The 27,548-nt window shown below is 47.7% G+C and overlaps 7 protein-coding genes across 13 annotated transcripts; 4 read left to right on the top strand and 3 right to left on the bottom strand.

Annotated features, from left to right (window-relative positions):
• The first annotated feature begins 182 nt into the window (after window positions 1-182).
• LOC108152696 lies at window positions 183-5,446 on the top strand. Of its 6 annotated transcripts, none has more exons than XM_017282204.2 (5): window positions 183-324; window positions 2,639-2,703; window positions 2,778-3,111; window positions 3,233-3,843; window positions 3,917-5,446. In XM_017282204.2, exons 3-5 carry the CDS (start codon window positions 2,823-2,825, stop codon window positions 5,150-5,152), a joined length of 2,136 nt encoding a protein of 711 aa, XP_017137693.1. In that variant the 5' UTR covers window positions 183-324; window positions 2,639-2,703; window positions 2,778-2,822; the 3' UTR covers window positions 5,153-5,446. The 6 variants fall into 6 exon arrangements, with proteins under 6 accessions (XP_017137693.1, XP_017137696.1, XP_017137695.1 ...); XM_017282207.2 differs by lacking the exon at window positions 183-324 and adding an exon at window positions 838-997; XM_017282206.2 differs by lacking the exon at window positions 183-324 and adding an exon at window positions 1,677-2,296.
• On the bottom strand, window positions 5,292-8,112 carry LOC108152698 (terminal uridylyltransferase Tailor). Its single transcript, XM_017282210.2, has 3 exons — window positions 8,022-8,112; window positions 7,364-7,786; window positions 5,292-7,295 (listed from the first exon to the last, which is right to left on the bottom strand). Exons 2-3 carry the CDS (start codon window positions 7,779-7,781, stop codon window positions 5,647-5,649), a joined length of 2,067 nt encoding a protein of 688 aa, XP_017137699.1. The 5' UTR covers window positions 7,782-7,786; window positions 8,022-8,112; the 3' UTR covers window positions 5,292-5,646.
• A 92-nt stretch (window positions 8,113-8,204) lies between these two features.
• Window positions 8,205-10,109, top strand: LOC108151865 (NADPH-dependent diflavin oxidoreductase 1). Its single transcript, XM_017280754.2, has one exon. The coding sequence runs from the start codon at window positions 8,279-8,281 to the stop codon at window positions 10,028-10,030; it is 1,752 nt and encodes a 583-aa protein (XP_017136243.1). The 5' UTR covers window positions 8,205-8,278; the 3' UTR covers window positions 10,031-10,109.
• On the bottom strand, window positions 10,033-14,368 carry LOC108151862 (intraflagellar transport protein 122 homolog). The gene is made up of 11 exons (XM_017280749.2): window positions 14,190-14,368; window positions 13,901-14,131; window positions 12,381-13,835; window positions 11,838-12,320; window positions 11,506-11,780; window positions 11,297-11,444; window positions 11,027-11,227; window positions 10,842-10,962; window positions 10,622-10,778; window positions 10,283-10,560; window positions 10,033-10,223 (listed from the first exon to the last, which is right to left on the bottom strand). Exons 1-11 carry the CDS (start codon window positions 14,252-14,254, stop codon window positions 10,128-10,130), a joined length of 3,510 nt encoding a protein of 1,169 aa, XP_017136238.1. The 5' UTR covers window positions 14,255-14,368; the 3' UTR covers window positions 10,033-10,127.
• A 37-nt stretch (window positions 14,369-14,405) lies between these two features.
• On the top strand, window positions 14,406-27,281 carry LOC108151863 (exocyst complex component 7). Of its 2 annotated transcripts, XM_017280751.2 has the most exons (9): window positions 14,406-14,541; window positions 14,593-14,758; window positions 14,818-15,332; window positions 16,282-16,346; window positions 16,409-17,139; window positions 17,191-17,513; window positions 17,584-17,717; window positions 17,784-17,933; window positions 27,203-27,281. In XM_017280751.2, exons 1-8 carry the CDS (start codon window positions 14,494-14,496, stop codon window positions 17,884-17,886), a joined length of 2,085 nt encoding a protein of 694 aa, XP_017136240.1. In that variant the 5' UTR covers window positions 14,406-14,493; the 3' UTR covers window positions 17,887-17,933; window positions 27,203-27,281. The 2 variants fall into 2 exon arrangements, with proteins under 2 accessions (XP_017136240.1, XP_017136239.1); XM_017280750.2 differs by lacking the exon at window positions 27,203-27,281 and having other exon boundaries at window positions 17,784-17,988.
• On the top strand, window positions 15,408-16,223 carry LOC108151866 (protein matrimony). Its single transcript, XM_017280755.2, has one exon. It carries the CDS (start codon window positions 15,504-15,506, stop codon window positions 16,113-16,115), a length of 612 nt encoding a protein of 203 aa, XP_017136244.1. The 5' UTR covers window positions 15,408-15,503; the 3' UTR covers window positions 16,116-16,223.
• LOC108151864 (agrin) lies at window positions 17,939-23,822 on the bottom strand. The gene is made up of 4 exons (XM_017280753.2): window positions 22,254-23,822; window positions 18,936-19,956; window positions 18,667-18,864; window positions 17,939-18,600 (listed from the first exon to the last, which is right to left on the bottom strand). The coding sequence occupies exons 1-4, from the start codon at window positions 22,402-22,404 to the stop codon at window positions 18,057-18,059; spliced, it is 1,914 nt and encodes a 637-aa protein (XP_017136242.1). The 5' UTR covers window positions 22,405-23,822; the 3' UTR covers window positions 17,939-18,056.
• Window positions 27,282-27,548: the final 267 nt, after the last annotated feature.

Here is a 27,548-nt window from a genome sequence, read left to right as displayed (position 1 = left end):
ATGCGTAAATGATAGAGAGGCGAAAGGGAAGCGTAAAATACCTACGCTAGTCTCGTTTGCAGCACGTGCCAAACACATTTATTTGCGAGCGAACATCTCGGGTCTGCGCAGTCTCAGTGAGTGTCAAACTGCGAGGCAATTGGCAAATAAACATTGCATACTTTCAGGCGACGCGGCGAACTGCAGTATTATCCATGCGCCAGGCAGAAGGAGCAGGACAACGCGGCGCAACCGTCCCGCCACGCATCTCCAATCTAAGCTCACTACATTTCACACTACCAATAGTATAAATATTTGCTGCAATCAATACAGCGATGAGCCCAAGTGAGTGCAAGTTACTGAAAATTGGATGAATCTCGAATCCCATCCCCTACTCCCCTGAATCACAGTGTCGACAAAATGTACGAGGAAAAGACGGAAAAGTTCTCCAAGTGTGTGTGTGTGTGTATCCGTATCCGTATCTGTATCTGTCTCTGTATCTTTTGTGTGCTACCAAATGATTGCAATTTTTACGCTGACGCTGCAACGCTGTGATCCGCCTCAATGGAACTTGACATAGTCTCCCCCCAGGGCTTGTTTTTTTCTCAGTGTGTGTTTGTGAGTGTGTATATGTGTGTGCCCCAAAGTGTCCTCGACCCATACACAGGCACAGAATCGCATTGTTCGTACGCGTACTTTGGAGGTCCACCCAATGCACGTCATTCGCCCTTCACCCATTCTCCATTCTGAATATCCATTATATATATATTTTGTATGTCCCTCAAAAGCTAACTCAACTGCATACATCATTCAAATTCAAAACCTTATTCATTTTCTAGATGCACAAGCATGCAGTCGTTAAAAGCTATTATACGCGAGAATGATGATAGTTTTTATAATGGGACACTTCTCAAGCATTCGCTAAACGATTGAAGCTGTGGCTATACAATGCTCTCATTCGGAACGGAGAAGTATTCTGTCCACAGTCGTCACAAAGTGACAATTAAATTAGTCAAAGGTGCGAAATAGAGCAACGTTTCCACGCTTCTGCGGAGTGTCATACATAAAAGTGAGATTTCATATGAATCTCTTCGGATACAGTGAAAGTTCTTTAGGCAAACAATTTTCAGTGGGGAAACAGTTCGCTTAGAATACGTACGTATGTATATTGTATTCTAGTTGCCATTTTCGGACTGCACTCTCGGATAATTCTTTTAGGCAGATTTCTTTTCTGGAACCTATTATAAGGGAGAGTTGTTTGATATGAGTTTGATGTAAGGGAACGAAAGCCATTGTCACGATATCGTTACTTCCGGTTTTTTCCTCAAATCAAATACAATTCTAAGAGAACTAAGACTCATAAATAAATAAATAGAGGGCAGCATTATCGCTGCCCGCAGAACTATGTGGTCCACAAATCCAACCGAAGGTCGCTCCTAAGCGAGATTATTATTATTTTATCAGGGGACACCCTGAAAACTGCTTTGCCCGCCTGTTACTGTGGTCCAAGCTATAAATCAACGAGCGGCAAGGGCCGCGGCTCTACTTTATACCCGGTACTCACTTTTTATGTAATTTATACAATTATATATATATTATTAATTTATACGCTATTCGCAAGAGGGCGAATTGATTTTTTTCCAAAATTCATACAAATCGGTCGAACTGTTTGGGTTTCTTTCTAATCTCACACCAATAAATGGCTAAAATTCTAGATATGGTCATCCTCTATGATTATGCGCTTTTTCGTATCTACTCGGCTTTTGATGCTGATCAAGAATATATATACTTTATGCGGTCGAAAACGCTCCCTTCTGGATGTTACACACGTCCACTTTAACCACAAATATAATATACCCCTATACCTTTCGAGTACCGGGCAAAAAGTCGTGATGAAAAAGAGGAAGATGTTAGAAAAAAATGTGTATAATTATATTTGGACAGCTGTAAGATTCATCATGTAACAAACCCAAATTATATCTCAACAATGATATAACACGATAATGCAAAAATGAAAAACTAATGAGCGCCGAAGCGCTTCGTGATCGATGGATGCCGAACCCAAAGGCAGTGCCAAAGCACAGCACAATACATGGCGGACACCAGCACTACATCACCAAAGCACCACAGCGCCCATCCAAGCAACCATCCAACCATCGTTTCCCCATTCCCATGCCGATGGTTTGGGGGGTACGTCACACTCGCGAACGAGTCGCCGTCGGGTTCGGTCCGCTGATGATGTTTCGCTTTCGATGCAGCTTAGCGGACACTGCAATATTCGATTAATTTCATTTTCCCTCATTCGGCCCCAGCCAAGGTTAACAACGGACGATTTTATTTATATTCCCCTCTTGGCTGACAATTCGTTCTAGGAGACTCGACTTCTCGTGTCTACCAAAAACAATGCAGAGCATATGCATGCATCGGCGTAGATGTGTATGGTTTTCAAGTGTTCCGATTTTGTAAATAATAAACATATAAACAAACAAATGTAAATCTCATTAAATTCATTCATGAGTAATTGGAATTGGAATCAGTAGCGTATCTATCTGTAGACCGATTCCCAGATGCTCGATTAAGTGCTCTGCCGCCGGCAGTGTAGTGCATTAATTTGCCGAGTAAAGAAACCCATTTGTCAGCAATTTCAAATTCGTTTTAGTGTCGGATTCCGCAACGGCTGGATAGATAAGAAAAAGCAGCTTTAAAACAAAAATCATTCCATAGGTAAGACATTCTATAATTTTATCATTCCCTTAACTGTCACTGGATATTGGGACACAAACATGTACTTTTTGTAGCCACAATTAAGTATTAAGTATTCGTGTGGGAGACAACTAAATGCTATGGCTGACAAACGCATACTTCTGGAACGATGCGACAGCTCAGAGACGGAGAAGCTGGTCGTGCATATGGCCAAGGGTTCAAGGGGGATGCTCCACCTGACCCAGTCCCGGTCGCTGCCCTGGAGCTGCCTGCTGCGCAGGAAATCGCTCCTGGGACTTTTAGTGACTTTAATATTCTGCTACTTCCTCATCGGTCGGCCGGAGTGGGTGAATGTCCTGGACCTGGATGCCCTGCATAACGATAACTATTACACGGTCCGTCATTATTCCGAAGTTCCTGGCATGGATGGTGAGTGGCTTATCCGCATGTGTTTTTGTTGCTTCTTTATCTTGTGTTTTGATTTTTTTTGTTTTCCTATCGTCTTGATTGGTCCCGCCTTTATGTTATATATTTCGTATATCCTGTCCAGTATCCTTTGTCGATCTGGTTAAAGATAATGAAAATATTAATTTTGTGCCGGAAGGCTTCCTCGTGTACAGCAATTCCTGCAAGATCAAAGAGGTCGATCCGTACAAACCGGAGGTGATGCGCTTCTTCAAGCGCGCCAAGTACGTGCCCTGCAAGAAACTGCCGCCCCTCACTAACGTGAAATTCAACGAACTCTCCCGGAGCTATGTCCTCAGCGTCAATGCGACAGCCTTCGGTGGATACAAAGTGGGCACTTCGATTAATTGCTGCTACATGGAGGTGATACGGGTCAATGAGACGGAGGTGGCTTATTCCAAGTGCCACCGCTTCATATTCAAGATAGTGCTGCCCAACACGGTGGAGGCAATCATAGTGAAGTGCACTTCGGATGGAGAGCAGATCTATATCAATGGACATACCACGATACCCATTAAGGAGGCCGTGCAGCAGCGGCTGAAAGACCGGGTGGAGAAGAAGAAGAAACTGCGGCCGCTCAGTGTGCTGATGCTAGGCATCGACAGCATATCTCGGGCTAATCTTATCCGGGCCATGCCCAAGACAGCGCAGTATTTATATGACAACAAATGGTTTGAGCTGGCGGGCTACAACAAGGTAATATCTACTATTTAGCTGTCGTTCCACTCGGTATACAGGACTCCCTCTCCTTGTCTCTCCTTCCCGGTAGGTGGACGACAACACTTTTCCAAACATCATGGCCCTTGCCACCGGCTACGATCTTCAGAGTGCGAAAAAGGCTTGCTCTCCTTATGAGGTGGGTGGCCTGGAAAAGTGTACCTTCATCTGGAACCTGTACGAGAAGCACGGCTATGTGACAGCCTACGGGGAGGACGCCACAAAGATCAACACATTCAACTATCTCAAAAAGGGTTTCGTAAAGCCCCCAGTGGACTACTATCTACGTCCATATCTGTCCGCTGCAGAGGACAAGCTGGACCGCACCATAGTCATGGGCCTTCCTCATTGTCTGGGCTATGAGACGGCCGCGGAGCATGTGTATGACTACGCCATGGAGTTCACGCGTCGCTTCCTCAACGACACTTACTTCGGCTTCTTTTGGACCAACACGCACAGCCACAGCGACATCTCGCAGACCAGCAGCATGGATGCGTACATGGTACGCTATCTGGAGCGTCTGGTGCGCCAGGGGACGATGGACAACAGTGTGGTGGTGTTCTTCAGCGATCATGGCGTGCGCTTCGGACCCACACGGACCACCTGGTCGGGGCATCTGGAGGAACGACTGCCCGCGATGTTCATATGGCTGCCAACCCATCTAAGGCGGGCACATCCAAAGATTGCTGAAGCTCTGCGCCTAAATCGCAATCGTCTGACTACGCCCTACGATCTGCACATGACACTGAAGCACATACTCACCCTGTCCGGGCGAACGAATAGTCTGGAGTCGCTAGGATCAGCCCCTTCCTGCCCACAGTGCCAGAGCGTCCTGTGGCCCGTCCCGGAGCAACGCTCCTGTACGGATGTGGGCATTGAGGATCACTGGTGCACATGCTGGTCGTATTACAAAATATCGACCAACTCCAAGCAGACGCGACACATGGCGCTACGCGTTGTCGCCCACATCAATGCGTTTGTATACGGGTTCCGAAACGGATCGGTTTCGAAGCTCTGTGTGCCGCTCTCCTTGGCCTCCGTCCAGTCGGCGTATCAGGCACACCGGAATGCCCTTGATCCGGAGAATTCGCGAACGGTTCGCCTGACCTTTGTCACAACGCCCAGCAATGCCTTGTTCGAGGCCACGGTGCGGCACAATCAGACAGACGACAGCATGACGGTGACTGGGTCCGTTAGTCGCCTCAACGCGTACATTGGCGAGTCGGACTGCATTATGGATTCGGCTGCCAAAAAGTATTGCTTTTGCCGGAAAAAGAAAACAGGATAGGATAGGAAAAGAGGTTAGCCAAGATAGCCCCAAGTGCCGTTAAACAGATTTGAATCTGGTATTACAATAAACCTGTACATAGATGCTTAAGCTAGTCCTAGTTCCCCTTGTACATACATATATATGAGAGTCTCCTGTATTATGCTCTAAGAAAACTTTTGCCAAACTTTATTTGTAAGTAGCTATGAATACTCGTATAATGTTTATGTATTGGTAGGTCTAGTGGCTGTACTTTTGTTACTTTTTGTTAATAGTCGAATTTCCTTTATTAAAGGAGAGTGTCAATATGGTCTACTACCACATCTGTAGTAGTAGTTTTGTGTTTCTCAAGAGTGAGTGAAAAAATTAAGTATGTCGCTATTTCGAAAGTATAGGGAAACTATACAAACTCACTTACTAAAAAAGAACTATTGAACATGTTCACCAAAATTAGCAATGTTTACCCTTACTGTAGGGTTACTGTAGGTACGTATGTATATTGGAGGTAAATGGTTTTATTTTGTACTAGTGTACATATTCTCAGAATATGTGGCCACTGATCCCACACTGTTAATGTCCCATTTTAGCAGCTTTTCCTGGAAAGTGTACTTCGACAGGAGATCCTTAAGCGCCTTGAAGAGCTTTGTGATGGATCCAAAGCGCTGCATTTCATTGTAATGCCCAGGGCACGCTTCCACACACAATTCCAATTTCTGGTAGTCTTCGGTGGCTCGCATAGCAAAGTAGCCCATTAAACTTACTGATTGCTGTGGATTTCCGCTTCTCGTCTTTAGCATCTCCACAGTCTGCTGCTTATGAATATCGAAGTACTGGCCAGGCTGACCTGGCAGTAGCTTACCGACTCGACCTGTCCAGGTGTCCACGGTGCCCCTGATCAGCCACTTGTAATAGCAGGGCTCATTTGATTCCTCTAGTTCCAGGTCAAGGGAAAAGATCTCCGTCAAGACATTCTTTATGGTATCCACATAGCAGAGCAGCCAGTAGTAATATATTGTTCGGTTGTGTTCAATGTATTCGCTGAAAACTACAGAGCGCAAGCTCTTGAGGTCATTCTTGCTGGGAAAGATCAAATGCGTGCGCTTTTTTTCAGGGACGCACGTCGGGACAACCCAACTAACTCTTGACAGATCTTCGACGTTTTCTGTTTCAGTCATTTCTGGATGCTGTTCTGTCGGAACTAGTACTTTTACTTTTTCTATTTGCTGTTCGGTGGGAATTGCATTACCCTTGGACTTCTTGGCTGGCGTTGGCCAATTCAATGACTTATCCGCCACAATTTTTTCGGCCAGGCCGAATAGAAGGTAATCATAAAGTTTCTTTGGATTTGCCAGTAGCTCCGGATTTTTAAATGCCTGTGCGGCCATAACCATGCATTGTCTTATGTAGAGGAAATCTGTCTGAGATATATTTCTTGCGACATTACGCTGCAGCTCAAAGGGATCTTGAACGCAAACTGTGCGATCCATATGAAATTTTTCAGGTGCTTCGCCGACCGCATCCTGAATTGCAGCTAATTGTTCCTCGTACTGGGGATAGCCGCCCGGTGTGGCCAACGTAGCGACCTTGTCTACGGCGCAGCCTAGAAACGGCGACAAAAGGGTCGTCTCGAAGTCTATGCTTGTACAGAATGCAAAGAAGTCGCCGATTAACTCAAGCGCGGACATCTGGGCAGGTAGTGGCGGCACCAGCTCAAGGCTGTACGCGTAATTAACTCCGTTTACATTGATGGGTTCGGTACGAGTCTGCAGCTCCTTGATGGACGGCAGCAAGTGGCGCACTTGAAGGTTAACCAGAAGTACGCTGAGCAGACAGTAGCTATTCAAGCCGCCCATTCGAACGACTTTAATTTTTTTTCCCCAGATTTTCAGGAACAGAGCGAGCTTGTGCAATTTGTCGTCGCGTTTCATCAGCTCGCTGATAAAGCGAGAATTGTATGTGCTGTTCGGATAGGACATATTGATGTCGATGTGGAGGCCTGTCAATTGATGCTTGCAGCTAATAATGGGCACCCGGGCATGTCGAATGTTTGTGACATCGGTAAAGCATATCGAACGGTGCAGAAGCCGCAGTACTTTGTTGAAGAGCCGCTTTGGGCAAGATAACTGATCATTCGTAGACTCCAGATACAAGTCAATGTCGCTGTCTAGACGAAGCCAGAGGAATAATTATTCTAGCAGGCGAAACATCCTCCAAATGTACACCCCCACTCACCATCTAAAGCCAATCCGGTAACCAGCGAGCCAAAGGGAAATACTTTCACTTGTAGAGCCTCTTCCTTTTCAAAGCAGTTGCGCACGTGGTTGAAAGTACAATTCAGGCGTATCGAGTCAGCTTTATAAAGATTCAATATTGTCTCCAGGTACTGGCCGTCACTGGTCTTGTCAAGAGCCTCCTGCAGCTTGCTGCGCTCGCTTTGGGTTTGATCGCTGGCGAACTGCTTGGATAGGGCGTTGAGTTTTTGCCGCAATTTTTTTTTCGTGTTTTTTGTGTTCTTGTGCTTCTGCAACTCGTGGGCCGAGCAATCCGTCAAATTCTGGAAGGGGGCAGCACACACCGTGCAGAAAACCGTGTCGGCGGCACTGTCACCTGGGTCCCGTGTATCTGCTGGGACCCTATCTGGAGCCGACATTTTTTCTACGAAGAAATCAAAGCAAATGTGGTTTCGTATAATTATATAATACTATAATGGTAATAATTTTAAATGCTCCCTTTTTTTTGGAACGTGTTAAAAAGATTTAAGCAGACATATCAACAATAGAAAACACTTCCAAGAGCGCCAACGTTGAGGAATGAAGCCATTTCAGTGCGCCTCCTCGCTACGTGTAAAGTTTTGTAAAGTTTTTGGTAAAGTTTTTGCAATCTAACTTACTATTTTCTGTTTTTGATCTTTGATTCGTTTTTGGTTTGTTGTATTTTGTTTTGTTTTCCTATCGTCTTCAGCAATATGACCGATTACCATCATGTTTTTTTTTTGTTTCGTCAGTATATTTACGGTATATTTCTAAAATAAGACGGTATATTTTGGTATATTTCTAAAACGGTATGTTTTATCAATGAGTCCGCGGTCACACTTCTCCTATTGGTAATAAACAATTTTATCGGCTCAGAAAATCAAAATTGTCCACCATGAGGCTATTAGTTCTTTACGGCAGCCAAACCGGTACTGCCCAGGACGTGGCTGAGCAAATATGGCGGGAATCGCGTCCACTGGGGTTCCATGGCCCCGTTCTATCCTTCGAGGACTACGACATGCAGCAGCTCATCGAAGAGCGGCTGGTTGTGTTCGTGGTGGCCACCACTGGGGACGGTATAGAGCCGGATAACATGAAGCAGGCCTGGCGATTCTTGCTGAAACGAAGTTTACCGGCCCAATCTTTGCAGGGACTACAGTTCGCGTGCCTGGGCCTCGGAGACTCCAGCTATCCAAAGTTCAATTACGCTGCCAAGAAGCTATGCAAGCGGCTGCTGAACCTGGGAGCCACCTCTGTGTGTCCGCTGGGGTTGTGCGACGATCAGCACGACTATGGCCATTTGGGTGTATCCCTCACCTGGACAAGGGACCTCTGGACGTCACTAAAGTCTATTCTTGGCATAGACGAAAGCAAACAGAACGGGGCTAACAAGACTGTGAGCAAGTGGCTTGTAAAAGAGCTTCCTGGCTCTGTGCCCCTGATTGTGAGGCTGGAGAACCTTGCCTGGACGCAGAAACAAAAGTGTCACAGCTTCAAACTGAAAGACAACATGAGGACAACAGCAGAGAGTCACTTTCAGGATGTGCGCTTCTTGAGGCTCGAATCCTTGAGTGAATATCTCAGCTGGGAGCCTGGCGATGTACTTGACTTGCAGCCCCAAAACAGCGATGAAGCGGTGAATACATTTTTCGAGCTGCTAAGGGAACACAGACTGAACTTCGATGAGACCACTGCAGTGGAGGTGCTGGCTACTTATCCGGACATGCCATTGCCCAGGGCCTTTGCCGCGCCCATAACCCTTGTCCAGGCAGCCAAATATGTCTGGGACTTGAGCGCCAAGCCGAGACAACGATTCTTCGAAGTGTTGGGCCACAATTGCAGCGATGAGATGGAGAGCGAGAAACTCGCCGAGTTCTGCTCCGCCGAAGCCATTGATGATCTGGTGGCCTATGTGAATCGTCCACGGCGCAATCTAATTGAGGCTTTGCAGGATTTCCGGCATGCCACTTCCACGCTGACGCTATCGCAGCTCTTTGAGATGATGCCACTGATTCAACCGCGCAGTTTCTCAATAGCTTCGGATGCATCCTCTTCCACGCTAGACTTGCTCGTGGCCGTCGTCCAGTACAAGACTATTTTGCACACACCGCGTCTGGGCCTGTGCTCCAACTGGCTGAAACACTTAAGGCCGGGAGTGGAGGTCTGTGGCATTGTCAAGAAAGGCACAATGGTGTGGCCCCAGGATCTGGCAATTCCCCTGATTATGGTTGGACCAGGCACCGGAATTGCTCCCTTCCGCAGCATCATTCAGAACCGATTGCATGCCCAGTCGAAAGGATCCCGTATTGGTCCACTTGTTGTATTCTTTGGCTGCCGCAATAAGGCTGCAGATTTTCATTTTCAGGAAGACTTCGAAGCCTGGACTAAAGACAAACTTGTGGAGGTTCATTATGCCTTCTCTCGGGACGAGGATAGGAAGGCCTATGTCCAGCATCAGATTCTGAAAAATGGCCATCATTTGGCGCAACTAATCAAGGAGCAGAATGCATATATCTATGTGGCGGGCAACTCCAATAACATGCCCAAGGCAGTTCGAGAGGCATTTATCGAGATCCTTGACGGCCAGGGCGATTATGTGGATCTGATGCTCAAGCAGCGACGGTATCAGGAAGAAACGTGGGCGTAAGGTCAATTGAAATTGCTTGTACTCGTATGTGTTCCTATTTGTACAATTTTGGACGGAAATTATATCTTATATCTATGAACGAACGTGTAGTACATTCTCAAAAGTCTTCCATCAACTTATCCGAGGATGTGTGACAAAACGGACAGTATCCCTTTTGTAGCACCTGCAGCTCAAAGTCCTCGGCATAGAAGAGCTGCAAATGAATCAGTTTTATTTCATCATATATTTACTATAGATAATATAGAAAATTACCAGCAGACACTGTGGGCAATAGGTGACTTGTAGATCGGGCAAAATATTGCGATAGTAGACATTTCGTACGTTCTTGCCCTGTCGCTTGAGTATCAGCACATGATTTGGATCTATGGCACGCAGGCCATTCCGATCCAAGCTCAAGGGCAAAGCACTGGCCACATCTTCGTTGAAGGGATCTGAATCCTCCACATGCTTGGCCGGGGCCAGTAGCAAACGCTCGGCCTCGGCATCCGATATATCCACTTCGGGATAGAATTGTACTAGGGGTAGGATTTCTACGGGGCAAAGAGTTAAGTTAGTAAAGACCATGCCTTGCTGGAATGCAGAATCACATACCAAATGAAACAAACGAGAATATGTAGTCCTGCCTGCAGGTCGGGCAGCAATTGCTGTTTAAATGTTGACTGTAGTTAGAGCACTTGTAGCACAGAGGCAGCAGCTCCTCGGGATCATTGAAGCCACTTTTGCATGCCTTGCTGTTTAGGAAATTTAGCTGGAAATTCAAATTTGAGTTTTATTCATATTCGAAATCGATTTTCTGGGTCTCGCAACTTACATCAATCTGCTCTTGAACTCCGGCCGGTGGTTTGAGTGACTGCAGTCGCTTGTTGATCAGCAAACACAATTTGTTGGCCTGCAGGAACTTCGCCTGCTTGGCCAAGGTAAACAGAACAGAGCTGGAAAAGGGTATAACAGATGAGCCTGTGGCCTCAATCAATGGGGATCAATGCTATGGCTTACAACATGCTCACACCCTTGGGCACGCCCTTGTGCTCCACCTCATTAAGTATGAAGCGGCTGACGTTGAACAGACTGACGGGCGAGTGAGTGGTGAAGGGTTCCTTCATGTAGCTGTAGATCACGGCATAGGCATAGTACACCTTGGCAATGCGCAAATGATTTCTGTATTCGGCCAGATTATGATCGATTGGATTCTGTTCACTGTTTACAAAAAAATATAAATTAACAGTCGTTCGTAGCGCGCCAATAGTAATAATAATAGTAACCTACTCCTTTGCATGGTAAATGTCCAGAGATTGCTTGGCCAGTAGCCAGTAAAAGTAGCTCGCATCTAGATATCGCTCCTCCACGATGGCCGTGATGCTCAACTGCTTCAGCAAGCGATTGGCTTCCTTGGTCCGTCCTGCCTTCAGATATGCTAGCAAAATAAACGAAAAGTAAGACATCGAATTGCCGCTTCAATTGGGGAGAAAACTCACCCTGATGTGCCTCTATAAACTGATCCGTTTCGGCCAGCCATTGGCCATGCTGGTAGTGCACCGTGGGCAGGAGCTCGGACAACGATTCCGCCAGACGAAACGCCTCCGGCCAGTCACGAACCTCTACGTGCAACTGCACCACCTGAGCCTCGTCCCCGAGCTTCTTGAATATTTCAGCAGCCAGGGGCAGGGCTTTTAGAGTCTTCAAATTCTGCGCCACCGATTCCAAGGCATCGCGATCGCTGAGGCTGAGGCGACGTCCGATATCGTAGAGACTAAAGCAAGCAATTCAGTATGCAGGCAAGGATCTATCAACGCCAGGATCTACTCACACATCCGCCCATCCCTGTTCGGCCACAATATCGATGGCCTTTTGATTCTCGCCAGCCGAAAGCAGGAGCTCGGCAGCAGCTCGCGGCTCCTTCACGGAATAGGCCCATTCCGCTCGCTTGCGCACAAGTTCCTTCTTTTCCTGCTCAGTGCCATCTCTAAGATACTCCTGGGCCAGATCGAACATGCGCAAATCGGTGTACATCTCGAGAGCCCGTGGCGACTGTCCACATTTGAGAAACAAGCGAGCGGCTTCCTTGAATTTCCCAGCAAAGGCACAGTTTTCGCCCAAAAGCACCTCTTTGGGCACTGCCGAACGTTGCTGTTGGTCCCGCAGTTCGCTGATCAGCTTGAGCCACGGCAGATTCCTCACCTTGACATACGCATCGCGGGCTATATTGATATGCAGGGCTTCCAGGGCCGATTGGGCCAGTCCCTCCCAGTCGCCGGTGGTCACTCCCAAGCAGGCCACCTGGTAGGCTTCCCTGGAACGATAGAGATTGCATTCGAAATGGTCATTCATTCCGAACGATGAGCAAACTTACTCAAACAGGCCTGCCTCAATGAATTGCCACATGGTGGAGCCCAAGGCCAGTGGAGTGTTGTGCATTATATTTCCGCGCAGACAGAAAGCAGTGGCCCCACACAGACCCACCACCACGCCGTGCATATTCTGCGGGGCTCGAGGCGGCAAATTTCCGACTCTCACACTTAGGCCACCCGTGGTATGAGTGTAGCAGAGCATGGTATCGAGATGGGTGTTCCAGGTGACGCTGTTCACACCAGTGTCCTGATAGAGTATGGTGTCGTTGACAATATCCCGCACCACCAGACGGCCAACATCATCCACCACAGCGATTTTGCTACGTTTGGCATTGATGTCCAAGCAACGGACCGCTGAGACGGCTGTCGTGATCAGCAGGGGCAGCGAGTTGTTGAGAAAGATACGAAATACTTGACCATTCTTCAAGCCCACCATCAGGCCTTCACGGCCGACTGGGCCGCCAGTCACCTTGATATATCGTATGAAGGAATCCATTATCCATTCTCGTTGCAGGATGCCAATGAAGTCCAGGCACTGCAGGCGCTTCTCCTGGCACAGGACAATGTGGCGACCGCAGACCACCAGCAGGCTGCAGTCAAACTTCTGTTGAATCTTCTCCCTGACTTTGTAGTGCATTGGTTGATCCTCCCCAGAGCTCAGCTCGTACAGAACCACTCGCTCTGGCAGCTGCACTGCCAGCCGATTGCGATAGATGGCTATTTTCTGGACGAGATCCCGGCACTTGATGCGCACCTTTTGGCCAGAGATCAGATGCTGAATGATCACATCGCACATGTTCTCTCGAAAGGCGTATCGTTCTCTGTAGAGGGCGTGCACTGTACTCGAGGCTATGTTGAAGCAGGCCAGCGTTCCATCCTGGCAGCCAATGGTGTAGGACTGCCCGTTCGGATGCAGCGCCACGGACCATATCCACGTGTCGAAACTGTCGCCCAAAGTTCCCAATCGTATCCCCTCGCGAGTGAAGAAATAAAGGCCGCCCGTGCAACCGCCGACCAAACAGAACTCTCCGTTTGGAAAGTATTGTAGACAAAGGGGATCAAAGCCCAGGGTTCGCTCCTTGCCTATCATTTGACCGCTGAGCGTATGGAATGAGAGTGTTTGGCTCCAGTCTACCACGGCAATAGTGTCCACACTACCTGGCCCGGCCGCTGGGCAACATTGTACACTGAAAACGTTGCTGTTCGGCCCACCCGGCCGATCGATGCGGCCCTTCTCCTCGCCCAACTTGTTTCGTATGGAGATTGTGCCATTGGCTAAGCCCATGATGAGGTACTGGCCATCGTTTGTCCAAGAGCAGCCATTTACGCGAGCTGATATTTTGTACTTTTGCACAGCCTTCTGATCCGCCGACCAGAAGGCAAAATCGGACATCGAACAGGAGGCCAAATGGTGCGAGACGGGATTGAAGCTCATGCATTGAATGGAATCGCCGTGCCTGTATGGAAATCCATATCTTTAGAGTATTCTCCCAATGAAATCATTAGCATTTCCACCACTTACGAGTACTTAAGTAGCCCTTCCAGTTGCGGCGACCATACAATGACCATTTTGTCGGAGGCTCCGCTGGCAAAGCGTTTGCCATCGCGTGAATACGCCACACAGTTCACCGTGTCTTTGTGCGCCTTCAGCGTATTCAGGAGTGATCCATCGCTGGGATTATAGATGAGCAAACGATCGCCGGCGGCAACCACCAATTGGCTGCCATCCGGGGCGTAGCAAACGCTGTGTACGCTGCAAGAACGGGCTTTCTCAGTGCGAGCAACAGGCTGTTATGCTGTAAATACACTACCTGGTCTCGCCATCTTTGGTACTTGGGAACTCTATGCGCTCCAACCATTTGAGGACGCCACGCATTTTTGCACAGCAAAAAATAGTCCTATTTTACTGGAGCTGCATAGTACTAATAAAAAAAATATTTTTCTTGATTTGTTTACAAGCTGCGCTTCCATGACAACAAGAAAAAAATGCACTTTTCAACACTTTCGACTATCGATAAGCGATAGTCTAGTATAAAACCGCTATCGCTGGATTTACAAGTGTTTTTCGTACATTTTAACAATATTTTAGCTATAATTAGCTTCTTTTGCTGTAAAATGAACAATCTGGACAGTTCCTTGCAGGCGCACAACAAATTAGAGAAGGTAAGAACTGTTGTCATATAATGATGCACCCACTAAAGCGGATTTTTACAGGAAGCAACAAATTTGGCCCTGCTGAAAGACCGAGTGGACAAGTATCATGATCTCTCCACGCAAATGTCCAGCATTCTTACAATCTTTGAGAAGCGCCTGGGAAATCTAGAGCAAACTATATTGCCAGTATATCAGGAAACAGAGCAACTTCAGAAGCGACAGCAAAGTAAGGCCTACGGAAATATCGAAGACACATATACTTAATTGGTCACCGCCTCTTTTCAGACCTAGAGGCTACACTCAACTGCCTGGAGAGCGTGCTGTCCCACTACGATGTCTCCCAGGAGGTGTGCCAGCTTATACACCAGGGGCCACTGGAAGGAAATATATCCGTGTTTCTGGAGGCGCTGGCTAAGCTGCGCGCCGCCATGGACTACTTTTTGCACAACAACTCGCAAAGTGTGGAGCTGGAAAATGTCACCAGTCTCTTCAACACCGGCTGCGAGGGCCTGAACCAGCACTACAGCATGCTGCTGAAGAAGCACAGTGCCCCACTAAAGCCAGTGGAGCTGCTGGACCTCATCTACATTGAAGATGACTCATCCAGCGATGAGTACACCTCATTTCGCCAGTTGTCGCAGACCACCCGCGAGGAGTTATTCACGATTTCGCACTGGCTAGAACAAAACATGCGGGAGTACACCCACATCTATGCCACGGAGAGGGGGGATGTGGTGCTGCGCTCGCTGCAGCTGCTTAAAGATCATCAGAAGAGCAACAGCTGGGGCCACGAAGCTTTGGTGAGTACCGAAACCGAATGCAACTCTGCGTTATTTGACATTTCGTGCAACGGGACTACTTCGAAAAAGTTTCCGAATGCTATTGCGCGCCGCCATTGCCATTTTATTAGCGCGTTCTTGCGTTTCATTGTCCAAGTGTAATTGTCATTAAATTAAATTGTGAAAAAAAAAATGGAGGAATGCCGCACACCAACGCACAAAACCAAATTCAACTTTAATCTCACTCCCACGATGAGGTGGAACCACCTGAATGTGAACACATCGAATGTGCGTTGTTCCACTCCGATCTCTGGCGCTTTCCGATCGCCCAACATGTCGCCCATCCAGAGTATGAATACCATGCAGCTTTCCGCAAAGACCATGCTGGGGAAGCCCTTCAACAAGCCTCCGATCAAGAAATATTTGCATCATATGCACCGAACGGAGGTCGCAGCTCCAGTCATCCTTCTATCCAAGAAGCAGGAAGATGGCGCCGAGCGGGAGCGTAAGAGCAACAGCAGTTCGGATACCCTCTCCGACGACTCGAATATTGAGACCTCATTGTGCCGCGAATCTCGTCGTCGCTCCATGATAGCCTCCAATCACTCGTACGTGTTCAATCATGGGGCCAATGTGAAACAACTCCTCGTGCATGTTGGTCTGGAGAAATATGTGGATAACTTCGAGAGGGCTCACATTGATCTGGTCGATTTTGCCTCCATGGAGAGGGACGATTTAAAAAACATTGGCCTGTCCGCCGATGAGGATTGCACTCGCATTCTAGACGTTATAAAAGCCCTCTAAGGGATCGCTGGCGGATCTCAAACTTTAGCTTAAGATTTTTAAATGTGTTTTATGTACTCCCAAAATAAATAAAAAAATATATCTGTATTTAAACAATCAGAGAATGAACATTAATTTGTGCGTTTCCTTTGTCCAATAAACAAGTTGATTTTCAAACTTATTCCAGAGACCTCGCCATAGCGGACGCCAAGCGGAGCCGAAGAAGAACACCTCAGCGCGACTACAGCAAATGTAATACGTGATACCCATCCCATTCATTCCAAGAGTTTATCTAATTTCACAATACCCTGCAGTTTCGAGAGGAAGGCCAATAAGCTGTATCTGCGGGCAACACAAACCATTGAGCAATCGACTGGATTCTCCATTAAGAAGGCTTCCTCCCATTCAGATCACTTGACCTCCGAGGACCTGCTCGATGGGGACCAGGAGCTGGACAAGTACCTGGTCATGCTGCTGGGCCTGCAGCGGCTGCTCAACTGGGAGCGAGCCATTATGCACGACATTATACCGCAGTCGAAGCACAACGAGGTCTTTGCTAGGCTCGCCTACAATGCCATCGAACTGGTGGTCAAGGATGCAGAGGCCATTACCCAGCGCATAATGCGCTGCATCTCCCGTAAGGAGTGGACCTCGGCACTGGGAATATTCTCAGCCCTAAAGCGCGTCATCCTACTGCAGCCGGACATTGAGCGCACTTACGATCCCGCGCAGCGTGAACAGCTCACTAAGGTGCTCAATAAACTACAGCATACGGGGGCCAAGGCCTTGGAGCATTTCCTGGACGTGGTCAAGGGCGAGTCCAGCACAAACATCGTGGGCCAGAGCAATGTGCCAAAAGATGCCACCGTTCACGAGCTGACCTCCAACACCATCTGGTTTATCGAGCATTTGTATGAGCACTTCGATGTGATTGGCTCCATACTGGCCCAAGATGTTCTATACTCCACGCAGCTGGACACCATACTGATGAAGAAAGCCCTGCCTGGCGAGGAGCGCAACAAGGCTCTGCTGGCCATTTACATAAGTGAGTGGAAAAGGAAATATATATTCTATTCTCTATTTCCTGTTTTTGCAGAGAAAGCTCTGGCGGAACTGAATCTTTCGATTATGAACAAGTGCGAGCAGTACAACGATCAGGCCACCAAGCATCTCTTTCGCCTCAACAACATCCACTATATCCTGAAGTCCCTGCAGCGCTCGAACCTCATCGATTTGGTCACTCTGGCGGAGCCGGATTGCGAGCATAGCTATCTGGAAATGATACGCGAACTGAAGGCCAGCTATCAGAAGACCTGGTCCAAGATGCTGCAGGGTATCTACTCCCTGGACGAGCTGCCCAAGCCAGTGGCCGGCAAAGTCAAGGACAAGGATCGCAGTGTGCTCAAGGAGAGATTTTCTGTATGTATATATATCCTGCTGCTGCTGCTGCTGCTGCTGCTGCTCTATAAACTGTTGAATCTCTTGTCAGAACTTTAACAAAGACTTTGAGGAGGCCTGCAAGATTCAGCGGGGCATCTCCATACCCGATGTGATACTGCGCGAGGGCATCAAGCGTGACAATGTGGAGCACATACTGCCGAAATACAATCGCTTCTTCGAGATGTAAGTCACGGATCGATACATATAGTAAGGACTTATCTCATGTTTTGCTCTTGACTTTCTCGTCAGGTATGCCGCCGTGCAATTCAGCAAGAGTCCCGTCAAATACGTAAAGTACAGGCCGCACGAGATCAATGCCATGCTGAGCAAGCTCTTCGATGACTCCGCCTAAACGTGGTCTGGCCAGGATTCCAGTGCATTCCGTTCGCCCGTAAGCTCGTAAGTTCGTTCGGGGGTTTAATTCAAAACTCAATAAATATCGCTTTAAAAAAAAATACAATACAAGACTATAGCCTACAAATATTAAATGCCAAGTGAAAAGAAGGCGCCACGATGCTCCCCTTAATAGAGGAAGTTAGTGGAGGGCGCCTCGGGGCGTCCACAGGCGCCATAGTGATGCACATCCACCGTGCTATTGGTGCGACAATTCTCAATGTCCAGGAAGCAGTCGTTCAGATATGTCTTGTTGTCGCTGCCGCAGACGGGCTCGAATTCCCTGGGACAAATGCGGGCACATCCCTTGAACTGAAAGGCAGCCAGGCAGCGCTTGAGGGGTACCACAAACACATGCTTGCCGCAGTTCTCCTTCCGCATGTGACACTCTGACTTGTAGAACTTGTTGTCCGATCCGCACACGAAATTCGGGGGCTGGGCATCGCAGTCCGAGTCACAGTCGGCAGTCAGGGCGCAGTTCTTCAAGGAAACGGCCACCACGCGGAGGTTGCAGGTGCGCCGCTTGAACTCGCACATCGAGGCAAAGGTGTTGCCATCGGAGCCGCACACCGGCTGCTGTTCGAGGTCCGCGCGGGTGCAGGCGTCCCCGCAATCCTTGCTAGGCGTGTTCAGATCCGTGCAGGGACCAATGTGGGCCAGGTTAACGCCGCGTCTGCAAGAAGTCGTTGGGATTATGGAACTGAGGGGAATACTGGCTGAAGGTATGGAATGCACTCACAGGCAGGTGGCATGGGCCAGCTCGCATTCGTTGTTGTAGGTCTTGGCGTCTGTCCCGCACAGCTTGTCGTTCCGCCTCGAGCTGAAGATGGAGCCAAACAGATTGTTGAAGTCCTTGCAGGGCGGCAGCTGCTTGCAGCGAATCAGCCGGTTCTTGCACTTGTCCATGCTCATCTTCTGAATGGACTTGCGCTGTGGTCTGACACAAGAGAAGGGAACGAATTTCTCCATTAGAATGGGAAAGTTTTAAAGGATTAGTGCAAGAGTTACCCGCAGTTGAGCATCTTGAGCTCGCACAGGGACGAGTAGATGTTGCCATCGCTGCCACACACATACTGGGAGGGGGAATCTGCCTCGGCCTTGGGACACTCGGTGGGACAGGCGTCCGCAGCACTGCCGTGCCGCTCCTGGGGCATGCAGAACGAGAGGGGCACCTCGAACACGTGCTTCCCGCAGTTGGAGGAGCGCATCTTGCAGGGGCTGGCATAGAGGCGTCCGTCGGAGCCGCAAGTGGGCCTGGCCACGCGCCAGCAGGACTCGCGGCACATCCTCGTCGACTGGCAGTGCTTGCGACTAGTCTTCACCACGCCCTGACCGCACGTATGAAGCTTCATCTCGCAGGTGGAGTTGTACACGTTGCCGTCGGAAGCACAGATGGGTCCGTCCTTGGGGGCGCTGTTGCAGTCCACGGGACAGGATTCCCGGATGGCGCTCGTGTTGCTGCAAGGACCCACATGCGAGAGCTTCACGGCGGCCAGGCCCACACGGCAAGACTGCACCCGCAGCATGCAGCGATTGAGATAGGTGCGCCCGTCGGTTCCACACACAGGATCCTTCTCCGTGCTGCAGCGGTGCTTGCACTCGGAGCCCTTGGACCGCTCACAGCCATCCCGCACGTCCTTCACCAGCGACACACCATTGCGGGCGCACGTCTTCTTCCGCAGCTCGCAGAGATTCGCGTAGATCAGGCCATCGCTGCCGCACACCGGTTCGGCTCCAACCGTCAGACTGGGCGGACACGATCTCGGACAGCTGTTGGACGAGCTACTGGCCCGGTTCTGCCTGCCCATCTGCGCCTGCTGCTGCTGTTCGGTCTCCTCGCGCAGCAGACTCTCGAGGGCGGCCGCTGCTGCTCCTGGGGCCTGCATCAGGGTGGACGACAGTTCCGGCTGGGCATCCTGGCGGTAGTTGATTAGCAGCGAATCTGGCAAGGCATCGGCACTGCGGTATCGTATGACAGGCGCCTGGGCAGGCAGCTTGATGATCTTAATGGGGGAGTCTGTGACGGCGCCTAGGGGGAAATATGAGAGAGATTTATTAACCATTTCAAGCATCTAAAGGGTATCCCAACATCGATCAACTTTCCCTTGCTCCCCTACGAGTAGTCGCTGGCTTTGGAAGATGCGTGCGGAAGAGGCATTGCGCGGCATACAAATTTGAGATTAGTTCCAGCCTGAAGAACATTTTGCGCAGTTTGTGACCCACTGTCTAGCTGAACTCTTACTCTTCCTCCGCTGCCGCTGCCGCTGTCGCTCCCCCTGCCTCTGCCTCTGCCTCTGTCATCACTCTACAGCTCACTGATCGCATGACCGACTCATGTAACCCCCCATTAACCGGAATAATTTGGGAGTTTATGGAGTTGCTCTATAGCCATTGCCGTTGTGGAGCGGGGGTTCTTCTTCGCTAACGGCAAACGACAAACGAAAAATGGGAAATGGCAAATGTTAGCCATCTTTCGAGTCGATTCCAAGTACAATATGGAAGTACAATGGAAATTTAGACGGGATTGTGTGGGCTGGGGGATAGGAAGCTGGGGTAGGAGGAAAGGAAATACCCCGTACTATCAACGACCTCCATCTATAATTGTGTTCATGCTAATCCCAGCCAGAAATCGTAAGCTTAATCTGTGCTAAAAACTGCAAGTGAAATTTTCACACTAATTGCCTCCGGCCCCCGGTTCGACTATGAGATCGGACTTGGTCTCGGACCGCACCGAATGTTTCTGTTGTCTTTGGTCGGATGTGGCTTCGTTGGTTTTGTTTGCAAAGAAAGCGACGGCAACGACGATGCCGCCTCCAGTTTTGGTACAGAGGAAGCACTCACAGATACGATGCCCACACACATACACACTGGGGGCAGGCACACCGGAGACGGGGACGGGGACAGAGGCGGAGACGAAGACGAAGACACTCTGCCACACAAAGTAGAAAATCTATTAGCGCTCTTTGGGGCTGCCACGATTGTTTGGCTGCGATAATTGAACCCACGTTCATTATTCCAATTTGTTTGAGATGAGAATTTCAACATTTCAGCATTCAAAGAAACGCAGCACAGCAGCATTCCCCGCTTAATGGATGGATGAACGAGTGGACGGGTGGACGGGTGGACGGACGGGCAGAGTAGCCTCCGAAGCCATTAAAGCTGGAGAAAATTAAGCGGCGTTAAGGAATTAATGCAGATATAAACGATCTACGGGGCAGACATTCCTTCATTTCGCATTAAAACTATGCGACCCCCAATCCCATGCTCTACTACATTCCCTACCCATTCCATACCCATTTCAATCTCATTCCCATTCTCCTGCTGCTGCAGCTCCTCGTCCTCCGCACTATCGGATGCCATCAATTGCAAAAAAAAAGACCGAAGCACACACCGTATAATTTTCAAAAGTGGAAAAAGCCACCAACCAACGCATTGCATTGCACTGCCCTGGGCCGAGGCTTGTGCTGCTGCTGCTGCTGCTGTTGGTGGCATGGACATGGACTCTGGCGAGAGACATGATATGTGAGCTCTGCTGCTGCCCCACATCATGGACACAGTGGCACAGTGGAAAGCTGTGTGCAGACCAAACTCTGATCAATGGAAGAACCATACCCATGCCATCCCCATGAATCACTCTTCAAGTGATTTCGCAATTGATCAGGCACCATCCCAGCCAGCTGCTTCATTCATTCAAATCACATTCTCCGGCTAATTGATCTTTCACCCATCAATTCTGATGAAATACTGATATCAATTAATCGAAGAAACGATCATGTCGAGCCTCAGGCAAATCACTTGGGCTCCGCTCTGCGGTCCACTGCGGTTCGAGGGGTCGAGTCGATTCTAAATGAACCCTCTTTACAAGGGCCCTCTGCAGAGGAGGCAATTTTCCGCTTTTTTCCACTGTTCGTGCGGCCAGCATTTCATTTCCCCCTGATTTGCCTCCCTACTCCTCCTCCTCTGTGTGTCGGAGCATGCCTTTAATGAATTTATTTGAATGTTGGACAAATTGTGCACGAAAATATTTACGAGCATGTTGTGCGTGGTCTATACGGAGGGGCGAAGAGCGGCCACAGAGGGAAGTGCTTGGGTGTTTTGGGTTGCGTTGCCTCTGCGATGTGTGCCAGTTTACATTCACTTTGAGGCACTTTCCGCACTCCGTACCTTAGAAATTAGTAGCTGCTCTGACGACGCTACGACGGCCTTTCTACCAGACATCTAACACAGCACAGCACAGCACAGCTGTGGGTCTAACTAGATCCGGGGACTGTTTTGAGGCTCTTTTGGGGGGAAACCACTTTTCCTGCAGTGTAGCGTATGACTTACCATTAGTGGTGGATGCCGCCAACATTAACATGGCCAGCAGTGCGCCAAACAGCTGGCGCTTAAGCCTTAACTGGGGATAGAGCTGGCTCTGGCTTTGGGCCTGGCTCTGGCTCTGGGCCTGGGGCCTTGTCTGTCTCTGGGGCTGGTACATTTTCACTGTCGACTGCACTTTCCTGCTGCTGCTGCTGTCTGGCTCTGGCTATGCTGCTGCTGATCCAACGACGTGTGCGTGACTACGGCGCTTTCGCTCGTTAACAATTGAAATAGTAGCAACTGTTGTTGTAGTGGCTGCTGTTTGAGACACTCTCAAGTTCACTACCAGCTATGCGACGGCGGCAGCGGATCACGACACGACACGACTTTGACTCGCGTTGAAATGAAGAAAGTTTTCCTCGTCCGAGGTCTCCACCTCCTATGATGTCTATGCTGCACAAACCACACGCCACAAGACGCCTCTTAAACTGGTGCAAGATTACCGCAGAATCTGCTACTGCTACTGCTACTGCGGGAGGGCGCTGATGCTTATGCTGATGCTGCTGCTGTTGCTGCTGCTGCTACTGATGATGTTGCTTTGTCGCTCGATGACTCTCTTTCAACGATCGAATTAACGGTAGTCTTCTTGTGTCTCTCTCTTGTGGTCACCACAGCTGTGCTCTGGGGTCTGGGGTCTGGCCCTTTTATGAGTTCATTCGTTGCCTATTTACTTCCCCCTTTGATTCCCCTCCCTCCTCTAGCTTCTGGCTATTAGATGAGCAGTGCTGCTGCTCCTCCTCTTGCGCTAAGCTAAGCACTTGACCTCTCTCTCTCTCTTTCGTCATACAATCGCACAATGGAGCATAATTTCTTTTTTATCGCCTGTGCCTGGCCTTTTCTCTTACTTTTTGCACGGTTTGGCCTTTAATTTGATTTCAATTACGCTTTGAGAATGCTTTTAAACACCGTTCCGTCCGTTCGTTCGTTGGTTCGTTCTGGATCGTATCGCTTTTTATTATGCACACAAAAAAAATTCTTTTCACAGCTTCCTCCCCCTGTATGCGGCTGCTCCTCTATGGCGGGGAATAGTTCGTTACTCTTTTGCCGTTTGAATTTGATTTTGATGCGCGCTCGTTGAGATTCGCATATGAAGTGATCTCTGCGCTGCGCCGCTGATGCTGCTGCTTCTGCTTCTGCTTCTGCTGCTGCTGCTCTGCTCTTTCTGTGCTGTGCTGTGCTCTTCTCTCCACTGTATGCTAGGTAGGCCTCTGCTGAAGCTTACTGCGACGACGACGCTGGCGATTGCATTATATATTGTTGTAGTTGTAGCTGTAGTTGTTGCTGTTGCTGTTGTTGTCTTCGCGCTGACGTTTTCAATGAATGAATGGAACACACTCTCTGGCACGGCACTGACACATACACGCGCACATCCGATTTTTTACATTCAAAAAAATTATACGTTCTTATTGTTGCTTCTTTTCTTTTGTTGCACGAATTGGCTTCCAGTGCGTCTCGGTCTCACAGCAGAGTGTAGAGTCGTAGTAGTCCAGGCTCCAGCGAAACGAAGAGAAAGGTTTGACAATGCGCCGACGAATGGCACCGAATTTGCAATGCCAACAAATTTATATGAGTGAAAGGCAGCGCAGTCGACGCTGGCTTACACAGCGCTTACACAGCGCTGGTGCTGGAGCTGGAGCTGGTGGTGGAGCTGGAGCCCATATGCTGGAGAAGCTGAAGCTAAAGCTATCGCCTTGTTCCATGGCATCATGGCATATTGATTAAATGGAGTTGTCGGTATTTAAAATAACAACTTGGCCATGTTGTTGCCTGCCGCTGCTGCCTAATCGGTTTTGCGTACAAATTTAATTTGCCAAAAGTGGCAGCAAATGCAACCAAAAAGGCGAACCGCATTTGAAATTATAACACACACCACACCACACACACTCCATGCGCCATGGTCCGCGCTCCATGCTCCCATGCTCCATGCTGTGCGGTGCAGTGCGGTGCTGTGCTCCTCCTCTCCAATAGACACGATCCACACGATTCCGATGCGGTTGCAGTTGCAGTTGCAGTAGAAAGTGCAGCCACAGTGCCGCCGCCGCCGCCGCCGCCGCCGCCGCAGTGCAGCTCTCGTTGCTAGCTGGAAGCTGTGTTTATAGACTTGTAGACTTTAAAGCCATAAATTTTACGCCTGAGTGGCGTTGCGAATAAGGGTCACACACACAAACACACACACGTACAGATCAATGGCGGCGGGAGAGTCGCGTGCATTAAAGAAAATTGAGTGGAGGTGGAGGTGGAGGCGGCTGCACAGCAGCAGCAGCAGCAGAAACGGCAACAGCAGCGGTAAAAAAGAGGTCAGTAAGTGAATGGTTTACAGTTAGTTTTTGGGCAGCCAGACAACGGAGACGGCGACCATCAGTGGGGCCTTGGAGCCAAACTGCATATGACAGCCATGACTTGGCTTTTGAGCGCCATCATCGTCCAGAACTAATGCTGGAGACACGAACAGCGGCACACACACACACATACAAATACACACACACACAAGAAAAAGCCGAAAAATTAATTAAAAGAAAGCCAGGCAGACGTAAAAACCTTTTGGCAGCCGTGCAATTTCTTTTTGGCCAAATATTTGACGTTTGCCTGCGGTCGCTACTGCTGCTGCTGCTGCGGCCTGCGGGGCTGCCAATAAAATGGAAAGTGAAAATTGTAGCTGCACTGGCGGCAGTGCATATTAAAAAGATTGTGTGCGAAGAAATAGCCATAATAAAAGATAGAAGCAGGCATCCCATCCTCCATCCACGCACCTGTTCTGCGGGTTTTCTACGATGCGGCTCTAATCACAGCCTCTGTTGATGGTGGCTGTGACGCCGCATCAAGAAAAAGACAAGATTCGAGTACGAGTACAACGATTACTCGTCGTATACGTATTATATAAATGCGGTGCCAGAGCTCCAATTATATGGGGAGGCGGAGGATCATATCATCCTAGAGGTCCTTCTTCCGGGCACTTTCTTATCGCCTGTTGGATTGTTGCTTGATGGGCCGTGCTCATCCTTAAGCAACATTTTTGTATTTATTGTGTCGTTGTAGGCATGATAGCCGTATAATAAAGGCGAGAGGTTGCTTTTGAGTGACCTTTAATTATCCACAGGCCCGTATTTCTTGCTAGGGCTTACATGTGCTCTTATGGCTGGGTATCCTAAATTAACGCAAAATGATAAAGGGCTTCTCCTACTCTAATATACACATAAGAGGCGTGGGAGCAAAACGTGGTAACACTCTTCAGTTTATGTTTAGTTTCAAGATTAAATCATCTAAATCTTTAAGATTACTCTAAAAGCATAAATAGTGCATTGATTCATATTTAAATGAATTAAGGTTTCTATATATCAAAGTTACAGACAAAAAATTCGATAATATATTCTGTTGCTTTTAGCAGAGTTTTAAAAGAACATATAATTTTACCTAATAAATGATTCAATAAATTATTGGCTAGCATACAAATTAATTAGTTTGTTGCTTTTTTTAAATGCTAAAAAAAAACGAGCGGAAACGTTGAGAACATTTATACATTTATATACATTTACACCAGCCGTTTTATCTCACTCCTGATCCGATCTTGTGGATGCCACAGATTTTCCTCCCTTGTGTGGGCGTAAGGTGGTGGGAGCTCTTGTGGTCTCTGAAAACTAGGCGCCAGGAAGGACCGACAGATAGACATGGCTACATCGACTCGGCCATTGCTGCTGATCAAGAATATATATATACTTTATGGGATCAGAAACGCTTCCTTCGGGGTGTTACACACATTCATTTTAACCACAAATCGAACATACCCCTATACTCTTCGAGAAATAAGAAGGTTAAAATGTAGTTAGTTCGGCTACATGTCAACTACTCAAGCAGCGCCATCTGTTGGTAGGTACATGTACATTTTACAAATTACAAATGAAATTTTTACATAACGGACTTAGATAAATGCAAGCTCTGTGCCACCCTATTGCACTATATATACACTATACACACGCTCACACACATTTTCCCACACAATCTATTGAATTACATTTTTAAAGATATCTTAATACACACGGTTTTTTTATTTTCGCTCTCTCAAATAGTACCTACGTGTATCATTTATTTCAATAGATTGCATTTAAATCCTTTTCACTCATTTACTTTCAAACAATTTCCATTTGGCGGTTAAGTTTGGTGGGACTTTTTTGGGATTTCCTGTGATGGGATTACCCTGGGGAATGGATGTTATAGAATTGCGGAAATGTGTGTCATTCCAGGTTCTAATTAATGCAGAAACTAGATAGTCTCTGTTTTAAACGATATTTTGCAGCTCATCGTCTGTCTACAGAGACCAAGAACTGGTACTGGGATCAGAATTTATTTGCAAACACCTAATCAAATGCATGAATAGACCAAAAAAATGCAATCTAAGACAAGGTCTTTACTAATTACGTTTGAAAGCAGGTTGGAAAACAGTATCTTTATAGAATAATATTCACGAAATAGGGTATACAAATGACACTCTGGTTGACAAGAAAAAAGTCTGCAAATACCAGCAACATTGACGTCACAACCTGCGACTATTGAACATTTTTGTTGAAATCGTGTTTTTGTCAAAACAAAAAACATGCAAGTACTTAAAAGTAGTTAATCCAGATTAAAATTGTTTCAGCAATTATATAAAATTATCTGGGCAAAACTGAGAGATCTATATAGCTGGGAATATTCGACGGAAGTAAGAATAACCAAGATTTAGTCGTCATAACCGGCTGACAACAATGAGTCCCATTCCATGCACACATACCCTGGGGAAAATGGATGTTATAGGATTGTGAATATGTTTGTCATCCCAGGCAAAAACAATTTATTTTCAATATATTTTAATATTATTCAATATTATTTAATATTATTTTCAATATTTCAACGATATTTTAAAGCTTATTGTCTTCTTGCAGAGACCAGGAATAGGTATCAGGATCGAGATCATATACTCATCACTCATCATATACATGAATATGTCTAAAAAATTTCAATTTGAGAAAAGGTCTTTATTAGTTACGTTTTATCTTCATATCAATATTTATACTTTCATATAACATTAACAAAATAGGGTATACAAAGGATATACTACGGCTTACACGCAATATAGCGACTCTTTTTTTGTTGAACTTTTTCGTTTAAACCTTTTTTTACAATAAATACAATAAAAGCAAGGATTAAAAACTATCCAATCTTGTAGAAAATTTATTCATCAATGGGATAAAACTATGTGGGCATTGGTAAGAGATTTAGTTAGTCAGC

Source organism: Drosophila miranda, chromosome XR (genome assembly GCF_003369915.1).
Source record: "Drosophila miranda strain MSH22 chromosome XR, D.miranda_PacBio2.1, whole genome shotgun sequence".
Classification (NCBI taxonomy): Eukaryota; Metazoa; Arthropoda; class Insecta; order Diptera; family Drosophilidae; genus Drosophila; species Drosophila miranda.
This window is presented reverse-complemented; position numbering and strand designations above follow the sequence as displayed.

What these genes read in the sequence shown, in the direction of transcription:
- LOC108152696 (XM_017282204.2), top strand. Translation starts at nt 2,823, where the DNA reads ATGGCTGACAAACGCATACTTCTGGAACGATGCGACAGCTCAGAGACG. An exon ending in CGAAGTTCCTGGCATGGATG is followed by an intron (nt 3,112 to 3,232) that starts GTGAGTGGCTTA and finishes TATCCTGTCCAG; the next exon opens with TATCCTTTGTCGATCTGGTT. An exon ending in AGCTGGCGGGCTACAACAAG is followed by an intron (nt 3,844 to 3,916) that starts GTAATATCTACT and finishes CCTTCCCGGTAG; the next exon opens with GTGGACGACAACACTTTTCC.
- LOC108152698 (XM_017282210.2), bottom strand. Translation starts at nt 7,781, where the DNA reads ATGTCGGCTCCAGATAGGGTCCCAGCAGATACACGGGACCCAGGTGAC. An exon ending in TACCGGATTGGCTTTAGATG is followed by an intron (nt 7,296 to 7,363) that starts GTGAGTGGGGGT and finishes GGCTTCGTCTAG; the next exon opens with ACAGCGACATTGACTTGTAT.
- LOC108151865 (XM_017280754.2), top strand. Translation starts at nt 8,279, where the DNA reads ATGAGGCTATTAGTTCTTTACGGCAGCCAAACCGGTACTGCCCAGGAC.
- LOC108151862 (XM_017280749.2), bottom strand. Translation starts at nt 14,254, where the DNA reads ATGCGTGGCGTCCTCAAATGGTTGGAGCGCATAGAGTTCCCAAGTACC. An exon ending in ATTGAGGCAGGCCTGTTTGA is followed by an intron (nt 12,321 to 12,380) that starts GTAAGTTTGCTC and finishes CTATCGTTCCAG; the next exon opens with GGAAGCCTACCAGGTGGCCT. An exon ending in ATTCTCGTTTGTTTCATTTG is followed by an intron (nt 10,561 to 10,621) that starts GTATGTGATTCT and finishes TTTGCCCCGTAG; the next exon opens with AAATCCTACCCCTAGTACAA.
- LOC108151863 (XM_017280751.2), top strand. Translation starts at nt 14,494, where the DNA reads ATGAACAATCTGGACAGTTCCTTGCAGGCGCACAACAAATTAGAGAAG. An exon ending in TCTGCTGGCCATTTACATAA is followed by an intron (nt 17,140 to 17,190) that starts GTGAGTGGAAAA and finishes CTGTTTTTGCAG; the next exon opens with AGAAAGCTCTGGCGGAACTG. An exon ending in TGCTCAAGGAGAGATTTTCT is followed by an intron (nt 17,514 to 17,583) that starts GTATGTATATAT and finishes ATCTCTTGTCAG; the next exon opens with AACTTTAACAAAGACTTTGA.
- LOC108151866 (XM_017280755.2), top strand. Translation starts at nt 15,504, where the DNA reads ATGGAGGAATGCCGCACACCAACGCACAAAACCAAATTCAACTTTAAT.
- LOC108151864 (XM_017280753.2), bottom strand. Translation starts at nt 22,404, where the DNA reads ATGTACCAGCCCCAGAGACAGACAAGGCCCCAGGCCCAGAGCCAGAGC. An exon ending in CTCAAGATGCTCAACTGCGG is followed by an intron (nt 18,865 to 18,935) that starts GTAACTCTTGCA and finishes CTCTTGTGTCAG; the next exon opens with ACCACAGCGCAAGTCCATTC. An exon ending in CTGGCCCATGCCACCTGCCT is followed by an intron (nt 18,601 to 18,666) that starts GTGAGTGCATTC and finishes GACTTCTTGCAG; the next exon opens with ACGCGGCGTTAACCTGGCCC.